Source organism: Myotis lucifugus, unplaced genomic scaffold (genome assembly GCF_000147115.1).
Source record: "Myotis lucifugus unplaced genomic scaffold, Myoluc2.0 scaffold_45, whole genome shotgun sequence".
Classification (NCBI taxonomy): Eukaryota; Metazoa; Chordata; class Mammalia; order Chiroptera; family Vespertilionidae; genus Myotis; species Myotis lucifugus.
In genome coordinates this window covers 1,453,362-1,471,943 of record NW_005871093.1, presented here as the reverse complement: position 1 = coordinate 1,471,943, position 18,582 = coordinate 1,453,362, and the positions used below count along the sequence as shown (strand labels likewise).

General features: G+C 42.0%; 1 protein-coding gene across 1 annotated transcript in view; it reads right to left on the bottom strand.

Annotated features, from left to right (window-relative positions):
- Positions 1–18,582, bottom strand: part of CALN1 (calneuron 1) — a 322,912-nt gene that overhangs the window by 120,821 nt on the left and 183,509 nt on the right. The window contains exon 4 of the mRNA XM_006088222.3: positions 15,347–15,459. Within this exon, the coding sequence (XP_006088284.1) occupies positions 15,347–15,459 (113 nt within the window). The remainder of the gene's footprint in view (positions 1–15,346; positions 15,460–18,582) is intronic.

The window sequence follows — 18,582 nt, the reverse complement described above, 5'->3', positions numbered from 1 at the left end:
TATGGAGAAATGAATAAAGTGAAAGTATAACATCAATCCATAATATAAGTTCTTACAGGAAAAAAAAAAAAACACTAGAAAAAGAAGAGGAAAAACAGCCAGGCCAGTGTAGCTCAGTATTTGAGTGTCAACCTATGAACCAGGACGTCATGGTTTGATTCCCAGTCAGGGCACATGCCTGGATTGCAGGCTCGATCCCCACAGTGGGGCGTGCAGGCAGCAGCCGATCAATGATTCTCTCTCATCATTGATGTTTCTATCTCTTTCTCCCTCTCCCATCCTCTCTTAAATCCATAAAAATATTTTTTTTAAAGAGAAAGAAACAAAAACAAGAAAAAAAAACAAAGCAGATAGAAAGAAAATTAAAATTGGAAGTCAATGAAATTGGTAGAAATTGGAAACAGGAAAATGATACCAAAAAAAACCCCAAAAAAACCCCACAAAAAACCAAAACAATGAAACGAAAAAGCAGATACTATGAAAATAATGAATAAAATTTGCAAGCCTCTAGGAAGAGTGACAAAAAATAAAAAGAGAAGACACATCACAAACATCAGGAATAAAATAGGGACTATCACTATAAATCCTGCAAACATTAAAAGACAGAAGGGAATACTGTAAACAACATTACATTAATAAATGCAACAACATAAGAATTGGACCAATTCCTTAAAAACCACAAGCTGTCAAAACCTCAAACAGATGAAATAGATATCTGAACTGTGCTAGAAGCATTAAGAAAATTGAATTCATAATTCAAAAGCTCCTGAGAAAATAAATCTCCAGGCCCCGACAGTTTCAGTGCAGAATTCTACCAAACATTTAAAAAAGAGTTAACACCAATTTTACACAATCTCTTCCATAAAATAGAAAGTACTTCCCAAATCACTTTATGAGACCTGATACCAAAATCAGATAAACGGTACCAAAAAAGAGTCAACTTCAGACTAATTATCTCTGATGAACTTAGATGTAAGAATCCTAAGTAACTAGCAAGCTGAATCCAATAATATCTAAAAAAAAGTATATACCCTGACCGAGTCAGATTCATTTCAGATATGCAAGGCAAGTTCAACAGTAAAAAAAAAAAAAAAAAATAATCACCATATCATCCAGTTATATAACATCGAGTTATAAAATAAGTCACGGGGATATAAAGTACAGCATAGGGAATAGAGTTAATCCTCCTATATAATAAAAGGGTAATATACAAATTGAACAGCAGAACGACCGGTCGCTATGATGCGCACTGACCACCAGGGGGCAGACGCTCAATGCAGGAGCTGCCCCGTGGTGGTCAGTACACTCCCACAGGGGGAGCGCCGCTCAGCCACAAGCCGGGCTGACGGCCAGCAAGTGCAGCGGTGGTGGTGGGAGCCTCTCCCGCCTCTGTGGCAGTGCTAAGGATGTCTGACTGATGGCTTAGGCCCGCTCCACAAGGGCTACCAGACTGCTGAAGGGTGCAGGCCGGGCTGAGGGGTCTCCCCTCCCCCAGTGCACAAATGTCATACACCGGGCCTCTAGTTTCAATAATAACTATGCAGTGACAAACGGTTCCTAGACTTATTGTGGTGATGGCTTTGTAATGTATGTAAATGTTGAATCACTATGTTGTACACCCTGAAACTAATATAATATTGTATGTCAAATGTAATTAAAAGTAAATTTAAAAGTGATCAACACATTTTTAAACAAGTTTGAGAAGCTCTGTGCCAAGAAACCATTATTATATTCAAATTAGTATATACCAGTGATGCCGAACCTATGACACGGGTGTCAGAGGTGACATGTGAACTCATTTTTTTGGTTCATTTTTCTTTGTTAAATGGCATTTAAATATATAAAATAAATATCAAAAATATAAATCTTTGTTTTACTATGGTTGCAAATATCAAAAAATTTATATATGTGACACGGCACCAGAGTTAAGTTAGAGTTTTTCAAAATGCTGACACGCCGAGCTCAAAAGGTTCGCCATTACTGGTATATACTCTTTAACAATAAAGATGATCACTTTTTAGTAAACATTAGATATAATCTTTAGTGGTAAAAACAATGTGACTTTTGTTGAGACCAAAGGAAACTATTAAATAATAAAAATCATTTAATCATATCAGTTGACACAGATCATTCACGATTAAAAAAAAACTTTCAACAAGAATAAAGAGAGATTTAACTGAACTTGGTAAAGAGTAACTACAAAAATCCTACAGCAAACATCATACTTAATGTGAGACACTGAATGTGTTCACCATGAGATTGGGAATAAGCCAAGAATCTTTACTCTCATCACTGCTATTCAACATATTACTGAGGTTATAGCCAGCTTAATAAGGTAAGAAACTAAACGACATGCAGTTTGGAAGGAAAGAAATAAAACAGTATGTAGTTGCAGATCGCATCATAATCCCAAGAAACAAGCTCACATTTCTTTTTACTACCCATGAACATGTTACATTTGTTCCAGAGGAGATGGAATTCCTAGGTGTACATTTGTCAGAACAAGTGCAAAATCTGTATGTTGAAAAGTTACACATTTGTGGATGAAAGAAATCAAAGAGACTGAAATAAATGGAGAGACATACCGTGGTCATGGATTGGCAGACTCGACATAAAGGCCTCAATTCTCCCCAAATTCATCTATACGTTTAGTGTAATTCTTATCAAAATTCTAGCAAAGTTTTGGTACTCATAGATAAGCTTATTCTAGAATTTATATGGAAAAACACAGAGCCTAAAATAGCTAAAACAATCTTGATATGAAAGAATAAAGTTGGAGGAATCGTTTACTTGATATGAAGGCTTACTATATAGTTACAGTAATCAAAACAGTGTGCTCTTGGCAGGGGGATAGACAGACACACAGACCAATGGAGCAAACAGGGGCCCGGAGATTAACCCACAGAACTATGCTCAACTGACAAAGTTGTCAAAGCAACTCATTGGACAAAGGACAGCCTTTTCAACAAACAGTGCTGAAGCAAGTAGACATCGAAAGGCAAAAAATAAACCGTGACTTAAACCATACACCTCCTACAAAAGTTGACTCAATATGAGACATAGACTTAAATGTAAAAGTGTAAAACCTTTTTGGAAAAAATAAAACAGAGGAGAAAATCTTTGTGATTTAGTGCTAGGCAAACAGTTCTTAGACTTCACACGAAAAGCATGGTCTGTGGTGGGAAAATTGATAAAGTGGACCTCATCAAAATGAAAAATTTTGGCTCTGCCAAAGCCTATATAAAGAGGATGAAAAGATGAGCTATGTATGGGAGGAGGCATTTGCAAGCAACATATCTAACAAAGGAATAGTATCTAGAATGTATAAAGAATTATCAAATCGCAACAGTAACACAAAACAAAACAACTATCCAATTAGAATATGAGCAAAAGACATGAACAGACAGGAACAGAAGAAGACAGAGATGGTAACGAAGCCCTGGAAAAGACTGGCCATCAGGGAATGCAAATTAAACAATGAAACATCACTGCACACCTGTCAGCATGGCTGGGATAAAAAGAATGACGACACCAAAGCTGGAGAGGATAGGGAAGAACTGGATCACTCACACATTGCTGGTAAAAATGTGAAATATTACTGCCTTTCTGGAAAACCGGTGGGCAGTTTCTTATAACATAAAAAAAGACCTGCACACAGTTGTTAATAGCAGCTTTATTCAGAACAGCCAAACACTTGAAACAGCCCATACTCACAGGCGAATGGTTAAATAAACTGTGGCACATCTATGACATATCTTATTACTCATATACAACTTGAACAGAGCAAACTATTGATATGAATGAATGAATGAATCTCATGGATATTATGCTGAGTGGGGGGAAAAGTCAATCCCCAAAGGTTACATACTGTAGGATTCCATTTATATAACATTTTTGAAATGACAAAGTTTTAAAAATGGAAAACAGATTAGTGGTTGGCAGCAGTTAGGGGCGGGGTGAAGGTGTGAGGTGTGATGGAAATGTTCACCACCTTGATGGTGGTAGTGGAGATGCAAACTTACACACACAATAAAATTGTATGGCAGGACACATGCACACACACAAATGTGAGTACAGTAAAACTGGGGAAATGCGAAGAATATTGGTGGATTTATCAATGTCAAAATCCAATTTATATATTGTATTATGGCTTTTGCATGTGTTACCCTTGGAGGAAATTGGGTGGAGTGTATATGGGCTTTTTCTGAATTGTTTCTTAAAACTGCATGTGAATCTTACAACCATTTTGATAAACCTTAAGAAAAACAACAACAGTATATATAATGCCAGATTGAATTAACAGAAATTGGGAAGTGAAAGAAGAGAAGAAATAAATAAGTAAAAGTCAAGTTTCCTTTCAGGAAAAGTCAGAAGTCATTTATTCTTTGACTTTAATAATTCAGACAAATATAGTTCTAAAAGTAAAAGTAAAAAATCAGTAAAAGGATTAGAGAAGAAGAGCTATATTTGTATTTAATTTAGAAGATAAAACATACAAAACAATCAGTATAGCAAAAGACAGAAAACAAAGGACAAAGCTTAAAACCAGAAAAAAATATATAGAACTATTGAACTGTGAACAAATACCAGTTACAAAAGGATCTCCGATATACTAAACCACACTATTAAAAGACAAATTCTGTCAGACTGGCTTATAAAACAAATCTGACACTATGATTTGTAGAAAGAGAGGGGCATCTACAAAAGTAGAAATTTTTAAAGGAGAAGGATGGGTAAGAATATACCCAGTAAAGTCAATAAAAAGATGAGATATGGTTAGTATTAATAACCGAAAAAGAGCATTCAAGGCAAAAATAGTGGGTGGGCCAATAAGGCTACTTGTAGGTATAAATGGTAATGATGGAGATACATAATGAAAATACCACAATTTTATTTAGTGAACAGCTCTACCTCCAAAGTAAAGCCTGTACCTGCCCCTTCTTGTTACCTCAGCTGCTCCCACCCTAGTGTTAGAGAGACATCAGCTGTCCCCCTAACTCTTGAAATAGCTCCCCACACCCCCATTTCCACTCTTGCTCCCTACACTCCTTCCACACAGTGGCAGTGGTGTCGTCTGCATGTAAATCACATGCCACTCCATCACCTAAAACACTCTGATGAGTACTGCTACTACAACAGTCATCTAAACTCTTTGTCTTCATGGGACCTGAGTGCTCATCCCTGTCAATTCAATCTTTCTTCTTAAGCACAACACCCTCAATTTTAAAATCTTGGAACATGGCTGTCCATGTTAGTCTTTATTCTGGACAGCCAGTGACGTCAGCTCTTGAGGTCCAGATAGCACAGTGCCTGGAGCTAATGGTCCATTTAATTTTTTTCTTAATATATTTTTACTAGTGACCCGGTGCACAGATTCGTGCACAGTGAAAGGAAATTAATTAGAAGGTGGCCAGTGGGGCGGGACTGGGCCAGAAGGGCCAGACATGTCCTGGAGCCAACCTCCCGCGGTCCCTCCCCCAGTGTCTGCGGAGTGAGCGGGGTCCCTCCAGCAGGTGGGGTCCCTCGGCCTGGCCTGCGGGAATCGGGCCGAAACCAGTTCTCTGACATCCCCCGAAGGGTCCCAGAGTGCAAGAGGGCACTCTACAAAGTTGCTGTCGTACAGGGTATGGAACGCAAATGCAAGTGTGCAGATTTGGGGCCAATAGTGCCCCAGCAACAATATAACCCACAGCTGAAGGTGGAATCGCGGGGCCTCGCTCGAGGAATCGGGCTCCCTCCCCTCTGGTTTCGGGGTATGTCACCTGAGAACCACTGTTGCCAAGTCACTGCAGTTTGGCAGTTCCTGCGTTGAGCGTCTGCCCCCTGGTGGTCAGTGCGCATCATAGCGACTGGTCAGTCAGTAGGAGGGACACTTCGCATATTAGCTTTTTTTGTATCTAGATTGATTTCAGAGTGAGGAATAGAGAGGGAGAGAGAGATAGAAACATCAATGATGAGAGAGTCATTGATCGGCTGCCTCCTGCACACCCCATAGTGGGGATCAATCCCACAACTGGGTAATGTGCCCTGACCAGGAATTCAACTCTGACCTCCTGGTTCAAAGGTCAACACTCAACCACTGAGCCGCACCAGCCGTGCACAGTATGGTACACTTTAAATTTGCTAGGAGGCTAGATCTTACGTTAAGTTCTCTTATCACACATACAAAATAATAACAACAGTAATAGAAATAATAATAATACAGAGAGGAAAGTACACTTTGGGAGATGGATATGTATATAGACTTAATGGTGGTGATGGTTTCACGAGTGTATACTTATTCCCGAACTCATGGAGCTATACACATTAAATATGAACAGCTTTTTACATGTCAATCATAACTCAATAAAATGTGTTTTCTGTCCCCTTCAGAAGCCTGCCTTTGGGTGCTGAGTGCTGTGGGTTTCAGAGGATGTGTCTGTCTGACCCCAGGACGTCCCTACAGCTTTCGTGCCTCCCTTGCTCCTTTCTCTGCTCCCCTAAACTTTAATCAGTCCAACCATCTTTCCTCTTCTTCCTGTCCTTTTTCTTTAAGTTACTTTGGATGAAAACTCTGTGCTTTCCGGAGAGTCTAGAGCAGTGGTTCTCAACCTTCCTAATGCGCGACCCTTTAATACAGTTCCTCATGTTGTGGTGACCCCCAATGTCATTGTTACAAATTGAACATAATTAAAGCATAGCGATTAATCACAAAAACAATATGTAATTATATATGTGTTTTCCGATGGTCTTAGGCGATCCCGTGAAAGGGTCGTTCGACCCCCAAAGGGGTCGCGACCCACAGGTTGAGAACCGCTGATCTAGAGTGTGCACATTGTATGTAGAATGTGGGTTAGACCCCTGCGTTTAAGTAACCGAAGAAAGAAAATAACTTCACATAACACTTGGGAAGATTCGATTGGATATACGGATTAAGCCACTGGTGCCAGGCTTCCCTCATAATGGAACCAGTGACATTTTCCTCTTCTTGGCCGAGGTCACCTGTCAGTACCATCCTAACCCCAGACACAGGAAGCAGTCATGAAATTATTTACAAGGGATTTTAAAAATTACTCTAAATGTATTTGTTCCTGATTATAAAAATCAATTCAGATGTTCTCCTAACGAGTGAGTTCTCAGCACACTAATTGGACATAAGGTGACTGACATGTGGGGCCTGCAGCCAGCGTGGTGCCCCGCAGCTTCCACAGCAGCTCTGGGTGGGCAGCTGTCACTCAGAGGCCTCCAAAGAGTCTCTTGCCTCCTGGTGGCTGGGGCTGCAGTTCTGATTGTATCCTCTTCTATTCTCAGATCAACTTTGTGCTTGGTTGACCACAACGATGAGCATATGTATGAGAAACTCTAATCACCTTTTTTTTGCCACTGAAAACAGCTGCTTTAGAGTGTGATTTTGTTAATTTGAGATGTAGTTAATTTCACTGAAAACAACAGAGTAGATCATCTGGCCCCATTGTAGAAATTCCAGAAAATAAAAAAGAAGGATTAAGAAAAAATTACATTCACCTTTATGCCAACCCATAGTAATTAGTATTGTCAGCATTATTACATTTTCTCCAGTTTTTGTCTCTCTGTGAATATAAATGGAAATAGAATAGATACAGAACAGCAATGTAATTATGCTGGAAAGTCAATCTCTACAGACTGCAAAGGGGAAATGGTACTTCGAATGATCGTACAATATTCCATCTTTGTAACTGTATTTTCTATCTCTCTGACTAATTCCAAATCATAAAGTCCTGAACATAGAATTATTTCTAATTATCGAGTTGAAACATTTGAAAAGTTGAGGCAAAGTATCTCCAGGTAGCTTTCCAAAAAGTTTTACAATGTACATTTCTACCAGTTTGCACATTTTATCTCACTCTTGACAGCACTGAGTATTATCATGTCTTATTCTTTTCTAATCTGATAGCAGGAAAATGCTATCCAATTACTACTTTAATTGACATTTCTTAGCTTTCCAGTGAGGTTCAACTGCTTTAACATGTTTACTGAAAGACGCATTAATCGCATGCTGTTCCTTATCCCATTTCTCTGTTGTCATGTTAAGAGGTTTCCATGTTGCTTCAGAAATGCTCCTCACATATGCTTCAGTCTATCAATAGCCATATTCTTCCTGTTGGTTAGTTTTGAAACAGTCTTTTAATTTAATTGTTTAATGGTTTTTATTTATGAGTTCTTCCATTACTTTAATGCTTAGAGAGACATTTCCAAATTAGAAAATTACTTATTGACATGTAATTTCCGCCCTTTTAGAAACAGTTAAAATTCGTACAGGCACTTCTCCTCATTTTATTGTGCTTTGCTTTATTGCATGTCACAGACTTTGTAGGATTTTTTTTTAATCCTTATGCGAGGATATGTTTTTGTTGATTTTAGAAAGGGACCCTCTTGTACGCACCCTGGCCAGGAATTGAAACCACGATCTAGCTATGTGCCCTAATCGGGAATGAACCTGCAACACTTCAGTGCAGTGGACGATGCTCCAACCAACCGAGCCACACTGGCCAGGACAGATGTTGAGCTTTTTACAAACTGAACTCAAGACTCTCCACTAGCAACAAAATTACAGCTGCCTTTATTGTGATACTCACTTTAGCTTTATTACAGTGGTCTGAAATGGAACCTGCAATATCTCGAAGGTACGCCTATAGTGTTATAGAAACTAGAGACAAACTGCACTCATAAATATGGGTAAAATTGTAAAAAAGAAACAAATTACCAAGGTCTGAGTCAGAGCAGTCAGCCTGCCTGGATGCCCACCTCCCATGACAGGTCACTGGAATCTCAGTGGCTCAGTAGCTCTCACATCTGGGCACGAATGGGCCACCTGGAGGGCTCAGGGGAACCCACACTGCTGGGCCCACCTCTGGAATTTCTCATTCAGTGTTTCAGGGTGGGCTGGCATTTGTATTTCTACCAAGTCCCGGGTGATGCTGCTGCTGGTTCAGGAACCACACGTGGAGACCCACTGCCGACACTAATGCTTCCCACCCTCCATATTTCAAATGCAGTAAACGCTCTGTGGATTCAAGCACTAGCTGTCAGTCAAACAGGCCTCGTGATGGGCATCTCTGCTAACAGCTGTTTAGGTTCCATTAGATGATTAAGAACTGAGGAGCAGCAGCTCTGGATCGAAAACTCTGATAGAGTGGCACGTTGACAAAATATTGAGGGGAGAACAATCCGGTTGGTGCCAGATCTGCTGTGAGGAGAGACTGCCTCCTGGAATGTGAGTTATCTTTAGAAAAATTAAAGGTGGTATTTTCTATGTCTTGGTCCCAAGCAACAAATAAATGCCTCAAAGGGATAAACATGATTCCTTCTGTCCTTTTTTAAAAATTTGCTTTCCCTGCAACTTTTATCAACAGCCAACCTCATCGGACAGGTAATCTCCGGTTTTACAGATGAAAAAATTATAGATATTTCATAGATACCTGCCTAGCTGGGAACTGCATTTTTCTTTTTCTGATTATAGAAGTAGCACATGCCCCCTGTCAAGATTTTAGGAAATACAGAGAGATATGATCACTCATCATCCTACCACACATGAAAAATCACTGCTGATGTTCTGATACATTTCTCTCCGGTCCTTTTATGCAAAACAGATATGGATTACACTGTAGCTTCATGCAGTGTTTCTCTCATACATCATGAGCATGGAACATCAAGTGCTCTCAACTGACCAGGAGACAAGAGTTTTAAGTCCAGCTCCTCGCCCATCTCAGCCACGGCCTGGGGACCAGCACCTGCATGTCCCTATGGGACAGAAATCAAAAGTCGAGAACCATAGCAGAAATGGAAAGCCAGGGAAGGCATGAGACCCCAGCAAGAATGCTGGGTGGAGGGACAGAGGGCAAGCCTGGGAGCAGCTCTGGGTATGTCACTACACCTGCTGTGTATTATCCCACCAGATGGGGAGGAGTGGGCAGCTGGAAAGGATCCTGTGCCGGTCTGCTGTTGGAGAAGTCAGTGTGACAAGCAAGCTCTGGTCTGGACCAAACCTGGGGGTGGGTGTCCCACACACTTTTATGTTGAAGTAACTTACAGTGTCTTGGACGTTGCACAGCTGCAGGGTAAACCAGCTATGGTAACAACCAGCTTGCATGTGGCCAGCCGAGGCTCAGGACATTTAGGCAACACTCACCAGCTCACACACAAAGACCAAGGAGCCACCATGAGCTCCTTGTTTCCTGACCTCCAGTCCCAGACGCAGTCCCATACACCCAGCGCCATCCAGTCAGCAGGTCCATTTGTGTAATTATTAATGTGTTTCATTTCTTAAAACAAAACCTCTAAAGCAGCGAAGTTTTACCAGTAATGAATGATGTTTGTGGATAAGATAAAAATGTGAGCGAAGGAGCCCAGTGCTAGAGCGCCCATTCGATGATTTCCAGAGTCACTGTGGCCTGGGGGTTTTACTCACTCCTTCCAGCACCCACAGAAAGACACAGAGATAGCTCAGCTCCCCTCGCTAAGTGTGGACTCGTTTCTCTTCCTTGAGAGGGAGAAGAGTTTAACAGAGTCTCGGCTGGACCCTGGATTGGCAGAGCTGTCTGATTTCCCACGATCCTTGTCATTCTCCTTCTCATCGTGAGCTGTTGGCACACTGGGTGCAGAACAGTGTTGTGGGGGTGAAGGTTAAAGAGGAGACCCTGTAAGGGCTGCTGTGGTGACTCGGGTGAACCTTGTGATGCCGCAGAAGAGCTCTCCTCTGCCACTTGGGGCATCTACTGTACTAAAGACTCTCATTGTTGGGTACAAGTGGACTCACGGTGTACAGTGAGAATGAATGGTGGAACAACAGTGACTCTGAGGACCCCACTTCTCAGCAGTGACAATCAACCTGAAGTGCTGAGCATGAAAGCCACTTCCCCATCCTGAGCCCCAGCTCCTTTTACTCCCCCGTCTCATTCCCTCCTCTCCATCATCAACATATATCAAGTCCTAAGGCTGACTCCCAACACAATTTCACATTCCCTCCCCAATACATCCAATACATCACTGCAATTACAGAAAACAGACAGAAACGTGATGAATGAAGAATAAAATACACTATGTCTTCTGTGTATTATCCCACCAGATGGGGAGGAGTGGGCAGCTGGAAAGAATGCGGAGCAGGTCTGCTATTGGAGAAGCCGGTGTGACAATCAGGCTCTGGTCTAGACCAAATGTGGGGATGGGTGTCCCACACACTTTAATGTTAGGGTGACTTACAGTGTCTTGGACGTTGCACACAGCTGTGGGGTAAACCAGCTATGCTAACAACCAGCTTGCAGGTGGCCAGTGGAGGCTCAGGACATTTAGATTCCAAACTGGTTGCCAGAGATCTGTGAGACTCACACGCCAAGGGTTGAACACCCTGGGAGGACGGAGAGAGACTCTGAGGCATGGCCCTCAGACTATCTTCCTTAGGGACGAGGCTGCTTTAGTAGCCAATTACATTTAATTTCCTGCAAAGAGCCAGGGGCTCATGCTTTTGGGACTAGCACCAACTGACAAATAGCTGCTTTTGCAGAATCCTATTTCATTTTTCCCTTGGCACTGTAGGCTAGAAATCCAACAGGGAGGGAGCACTGGAAACAGACTGGATTAGCAAAATGAGCCCAGTGCCTGGTAGGATCACTTCTCAGAATACAGAAAACAGCCCCAGTCACAGATCTCGTCTAAAGTAGGAAGAAACCAAAGTCTGGGGGAAATGGAAGGCTGTGGCAGCAATGTTGGATGAGAAGCTAAAGCCCAGTTACAGAGTCTTTACCCTGTGGTAGCCAGCCGCCAGCAGGGCCCCAATGATCCTTGCCTCAGAGTTTGTCCTCTCCCACCCTGACTGGGGATGACCTGTGTAACCAAAAGAATTTTGCAGAAATCATGGAGTTTGACTTTTAAGGCTAGGTCATACGAAAACACCATAGCTTCTGCCTTGTCCTCTCTTGGATCAGTTGTCTTACGGGAAGCCAGCTGCCATGTCACAAGGACACTCAAGCAGCACTGAGGAGGCATCCCTGTGGCAAGGACCTGAGTTCTCCTGCCAATAGCCAGCATCACCATGCCATTAACATGAAGGAGCCTAAAGCACATCCTCCAGCCCAGTCAAACCTTCAGATGATCACAGCCCCGGCCAGCATCTTGATTGCAACCTCATGAGAGACCCTGAGCCAGAACCACCCAGGTGAGCTGCTTTCAAATTCCTGACCCACACAAACCGTGTGAGATAGTATTTAGTGTCGTTTTACGTCACTAGCTTTTGGTGTAATGTATTATGCAGCAAATGCATCATTAATGCACCCTGCCAGGTGTACCATTAAGTCTATTAATGCAGGAAACTGACTTTGTCCCTGGTGGGAAGCCTTGTCAGCGTGTCTCAAATGGATGGCCTTCTTCTTTCAGAATATTGGTATCTCCTGAGATAAATGGGTATCCAGTGCAGTAACCTGCCTTTCTGCTTCTCTTCGTCCATACCTTCCTCAACCACTGTGCCAAGCAAACACAGACATGTACATATGCATATACACACATGCACACACACGACTTTCTTTTTAACCTGAAAAATCACCAAATCACTCAAGCGCCGAAAATATGAACTTTTTTCCAGGAAGAACCAGATGCTTTGGATGTTTTAAGTACTATTTCTCACTCCGTCTCTGAATGGACAGATGGCGGGGGCGGGGAGAACACAGCTGACTACTGAGAATTGATTGATGGGTCTGTTCTCCTTTGCTAGTCATATAATTCTGAGCTGAGTGAGCAAGAGCAGGGGAGGAAAGCCACAGCCACAAATCCGCGCATTCCCAAATTTGTTTAAATATTTCAGAATGGGATTTCTCCTTCTCTCTCATTTCCCCATCCCATTTACCACCACAGGTGAGGAGAGTCTTTGATGAGATAAAAGCACAGAGGCTTTGTGAACATAATAAATAGTCCATCCAAATTATGGTAGAGGCCATCAAGCTCTTGTAAGAGAAACATTTTTTCACTGTACAGAAATTCTGCTATGAAGAACCCGAAAGATGTGAGGATCTAAGCACCTGCAGGTCTTTTCCCTACAGGTTGGGGGCCAAGAAGAAGGCTTAGAGCTGGGAAAGCCTTGCAGCATTCTCCTTGGCTAGAGTGGGCCCTGAAGGCAGAGGCAAAAGGTAGAAAACAGGGGAATAGAGAAGAGCAGAGAAGCAGGGGCACCAGGGAGAAAACTCCCGATAGTCACCCAGAGTGGACCCGCATGGGCTGAAAGATGGCCAGGTGGGAAACTATTTCTCAGCCTCCTGTGTGCTTCTTTTTATTTCTGTCAGAGAACTCTACCTGTCTGTCCTTCCAAGTATGGAGTCATATCTGAAGGGTTACGTGGGAAATATTCTCATCACGAGGTGAGTAGGGTCATGGAGGTCCTTCCCTAGAAAGAGTCATGGCTGATCATGACCACAGTTTGGGGAGACAGTGTTCTCCCGGCGTGTCTGAGCAGAGTGGGTATCAGAGGCCCCATGTCACTGTCCCTGGCCCTGGATTCTCCAGGAACTGGTCCTGTGTGTCTGCTCATCTTCATCCCTGCATCTTCCCCTGCTGAGCTCTGCCACCAGCTCTGGTGAATCCCAGGTTTCCAGCCCTGGTCTCTTGCCTGTGATCCATTCCTGATTTCAGCTGTGCATAGACTTTCCTCCTCTTGGTTATCTGAGCCTCACCTTACACTCCACATGTCCAATTTAGAATTCCACAAAGACTCCTTTTCTCCATGATCTTATTTCTGGCAATAAAAGCCAGCTGGGAACTTGGAGTCGTCTCAGTTCTTCTTTCCTCAGGACCTAAATCCATCCTGCCAGTGGTCCTGAGGTCTTTCCCTTTAAACTCTACCTTTGTTATGCTCAATGATGGACTGTGCTCAGAGCCTCCACCCTTTGCAAACTCTCATCCTGACTGGCCTGGAATGTTCTCTTTTCTTTCTTTGCTCCCTTCATCCCCCTCATATTTCAAAGTTTGAAACAATTGGCCCCATTTCCTTAAGCCTCATCTGACCCCTCAAGACCACATTTGCCTCCTTTCTTGAACTTCTATTCCTCCTATTCAAAGAACATTGTTAATGAGGGCCTGCTGTGTGCAATGTGCCAAGTGCCAGTCGGGCAACAACAGTGAAGTTCCAGGCTTCAAGGAGATTACAGTCTAGGAATCATAACACCAATTAATAACTTCGTTTTTGCTTTCTTTTTAAAAAAATATGTTTTCATTGATTTTTAGAGAGATATGAAAAGAGAGAGAAACATCGATGAGAAAGAAACATCGACTCACTGCCTCCTGCATGGCCCCCACTGAGGATGGTGCCCACAACCCAGGCAAGTGCCCAGACTGGGAATCAAACCAATGACCTCTCGGGCATTGGGTCGACACTTAACTACTGAGCCACACCAGCTGGGCAATTTCCTCTTTCTTAACTGTGCTTCCCCAACCAAATTCTTAAATAGCCAGGACTGTGTCTTAAACAACTTTTTGTAAAATCCACAGTGACTGTTAGATTGCAGGGCACATGACATGTTCTTACTACTTGTTGGTTATATGCAAGACAGGTAATAGAATCAGATAAAAAAAATACATGTCAACTACAATCCTCATCTAGGTTACAGAAATATCTTTGGTATGAAGGAAAAAAACGCTTCAAAAAAATTAAAGAAACCAGGCTGTGTTTGAATGGTATTTTACATGTCTAATCAATAAATCAATTTAACTTGTCAAATTATTTTTAATATAATCATTGATAGTCCATTCCCCAAATACCATAATCTTGAAATAATAATCACATTATAAGATTAATGATTCAAAGCACATTAGTAATTCAAAGGTAGATATCTGGAATTTCCTAAGAGATTTTACAAGACAGAAATAGGAGCAAATTGAGAAGCACTGAACACAACTCTTAGGTAAAATCATTCTATTCTATTAAGGACAAGAGTATTGATAGGATCCCAACACACAAGAGAACCATGACATCCTCTCAGCAAGGGTCTCCTGGACCAGGGACAGAACTGGGCTCAGATAATACTGATATGTCCTTTTTAAATGCCCCAGTAAAAAGACTTTTGTGAATCAGAAGTAGAGAAATCTCATTTCTCCAAAATGTAAAACTCTTTTTGATATAAGAAAAAAATAGGAAGATATTTCACCCCCCCCAGCCTTAAATGAGCATAGTTTTGATTATTTATTCAGAGGACCTAGTATGTACCTCAGTTTAGACTACAAGGAATGCATGTCAGTCCAGCCTGGTAGAGATCTTCGTGTGCTAAACAGCTCAAGAACACAGAGTCATAAATTTGTCTCAGATACATGTTTACTGTGAAAGTAAATCTTTAAGAAAATTCTTACTCACCTGCCAGAATATGCTATCTATTGTGTTTCCAAGAAAACCATCACGGCCTTCTGAAGACACCAGTTTTGGGCCAAGAATTGTCATGAATTCATCAAAATCCACCTGGCCATCCCCTGGAAGAAGAAGATATGAATATAAATGGAAAAGTAGTTGAAATTGACTTACTATGCCACATGAAATAAACATCTTCATATTTTCCTCCTTAGCATGACCTCAATAAATAACTAGTGGCATTACTGAAAGTTGTGCAACATTCTTCAAATACCAAAAGAAACACAAGAAATTATTGGTTATTATTAGTACATCCAATACCACATATCCCTAATTACTTGTCAGTATTTCTATCTAAATGCTCAACCAGCACCTCAAATTGCCCAACTATACATGATAAAAATTGCAGCTTCATTCATATCTCTTCCTTCATCTTTGTCACTCACAAATACATTTAGTCATCACGTTTTATTGAATTCACCTCTTAGATACCTGTGGCTGTTTTATTTTTCTTGTTAATCCAATTGCATATCCCTTTCCAAATGGTGGGAAAGTGATTCCAAGGATTAAAATTCCTAGTTATAATTATAATGTTATTAGAATTGCTTTCTGACCTCACACTCTCAACTCCTCACTTTCCTCCAAACAATTCCAAGTTTACTTCCCTTCAACGCATCTGATCATGCTTTATAAATCAATTCATCTCTGAAAATAAGGAAACCACCTCAGGGTAGCATTCAAGTCCCATTACCCCTTCTGTCACCTTTTTCTCCCCACCTCTGCAAAAAATGCCCTGCTCTTTCAGAGCTTCAGGCCTCCGTACATCTGGGATGCTTTCCCCCACCTGTTTACCTGATGAACACCATAAGTCAGTGGTTCTCAACCTTCCTAATGCCGCGACCCTTTAATACAGTTCCTCATGTTGTGGTGACCCCCAACCATAAAATTATTTTCGTTGCTACTTCATAACTGTAATTTTGCTACTGTTATGAATCGTAATGTAAATATCTGATATGCAGGATGTATTTTCATTGTTACAAATTGAAAATAATTAAAGCATAGTGATTAATTACAAAAACAATATGTAATTATATATGTGTTTTCCGATGGTCTTAGGCGACCCCTGTGAAAGGGTCCTTCGACCCCCAAAGGGGTCTCGACCCACAGGTTGGCGACCCACAGGTTGAGAACCGCTGCCATAAGTGCTCTAAGATGGAGCTTAAATATCATAATTTCTTTTCATTTTCTTCCTGACCCTTCCTCATCTCACTTGACAGAGTTGGCCCAACTTTCTTCCGTCTCTCCTACTAACTTAATGTGCATCCTTTACAGAACTCATCACCTGTATCTCAGTCACTGATTTGCATGCCTATCTCCCACCTGGACTGTGAGCCCTGCAAGGTCAGGGACCTACGCTGAAACTTCTTTGTACATTCAACACCATGGTGGGCCCTCAGGATGTGCTTGTGGAATGAACAGATCCTGTCTCTTGCTTGATTTTCCTTTGCTCAGTTCAGCATCCATTGGATCTTTCAAGCCTAAGCTGCTACTGACCAAAAGGTAAACTTGAGCCAAGGCAGACCAAAGCTGACCTTCAAGGTCTTGCCCAGGCCTCGATGACCCATCAGTGTGGAATCCCTAATGAGTCACTGAGGCTTGGACGATACCTTGAAAGTACTGTCCAAGAGAGTCTCCACCAAGAGCTCACCACATCTTGGCTCCCAACCATGAAGACGGTGTCTGCACACAAATTTGCCAAAGCGCAGACATTGATCCACCCCCAGAATGCAATTGCCTTTATATATTTTATTGATTTTTTACAGAGAGGAAGGGAGAGGGATAGAGAGTTAGAAACATCGATGAGAGAGAAACATCGATCAGCTGCCTCCTGCACACCCCCCACTGGGGATGTGCCCGCAACCAAGGCACATGACCGGAATCGAACCTGGGACCCTTCAGTCCGCGGGCCGACGCTCTATCCACTGAGCCAAACCGGTTAGGGCGTGCAATTGCCTTTAAAGAGCCTTCATTCAAAACCTATTTCAAACATCCAAGCAGATGTCATCATCAAGATGTCAATAATTCAGATAAAACTTTCTAGAAGATGAAGGAGGCATGAGAAGTCAATGGGAAGGAACAGACTTAGCCACCAAATGAGGTGGGGCAGTCAGTGGGCTATTGAGAGGAAACTGATTTATCTCTCAACCTTCACTAAGATAAAGGGATCTAAAATTTCACCCTCATTGATCCCCATAAGAAAGCTAATGCAAGCAACAATGCGCTACCATCTTGCCTTTCAAAGTAGAGAATACTTGTAAAAAGGATACTGCTCAAGCCTGGCAGAGGTCCAGAGAAGAGCCCGGCTCTCTTCTGCATTCCCAGTACACTTATCTGAATATTGGATATTGACTGGCAGTATTTAAGGTGCTGTAACATAGGTTCTTTTTAACATAATAACTCCATTTTTTTAATAATAATAAAAAAAGAAAACAAGGGAATTATCTTACATGCAGACCAAGATGCTTGCCTAAAGATAATCATCTAGTATTTGTGAAAGTGGAAAATTGGAAGCTGGGAAAGAGAATGCCCAGGCTTCCTAAACTTCACACTGAGCTGGCTCTATGTGGCTCCAAGTCTCAGACAGGCACGCTTGTTATGCACATGCACTGACCCTCTGTGTTGTGTTACATGCCACTGAGTTGGCTCTGACTCCTGGTGACCCCATGAATGAGTGATGTCCACAGTGTCCTGCCCTCAACAGCCCTGCTCAGCTCCTGTAGACTCAAGCCCATGGCTTCTTTTATGGAGTCAATCCATCTCATATTTGGTCTTCCTCTATTTCTGCTCACCCCAAATCACCCCTGCTATTATAGGTGGGAATGGAGGGCCAACGAGTCTCAGACTAAAATATCCATTCTCAATAGAGACACTATCTCCCTCAATAAAGTGAAAAGTGATTCTTAGAGGACAAAAAAAGATCTTAGATATTATAATGGTTTGTGGCCCTTCTGGGACCACAGTGCATAAAGAGATAGATAGTATATCTTTCTATTACAATTTCATGGGGGTAGGGCAACTATGGAAACAGATGTCCTAAGGCTCCTGGGGGTGGGGTAACTATTTAAAAAAGAAGGTCGAGAAACACTGGACTAGAAGATGTCCTGAGTACTATGGTTGTCCTTCCCTGGGCCCTCCCTCCCATTAGCAGTGGACCAACATTATCCCAACTCTCTATCACCCATGAC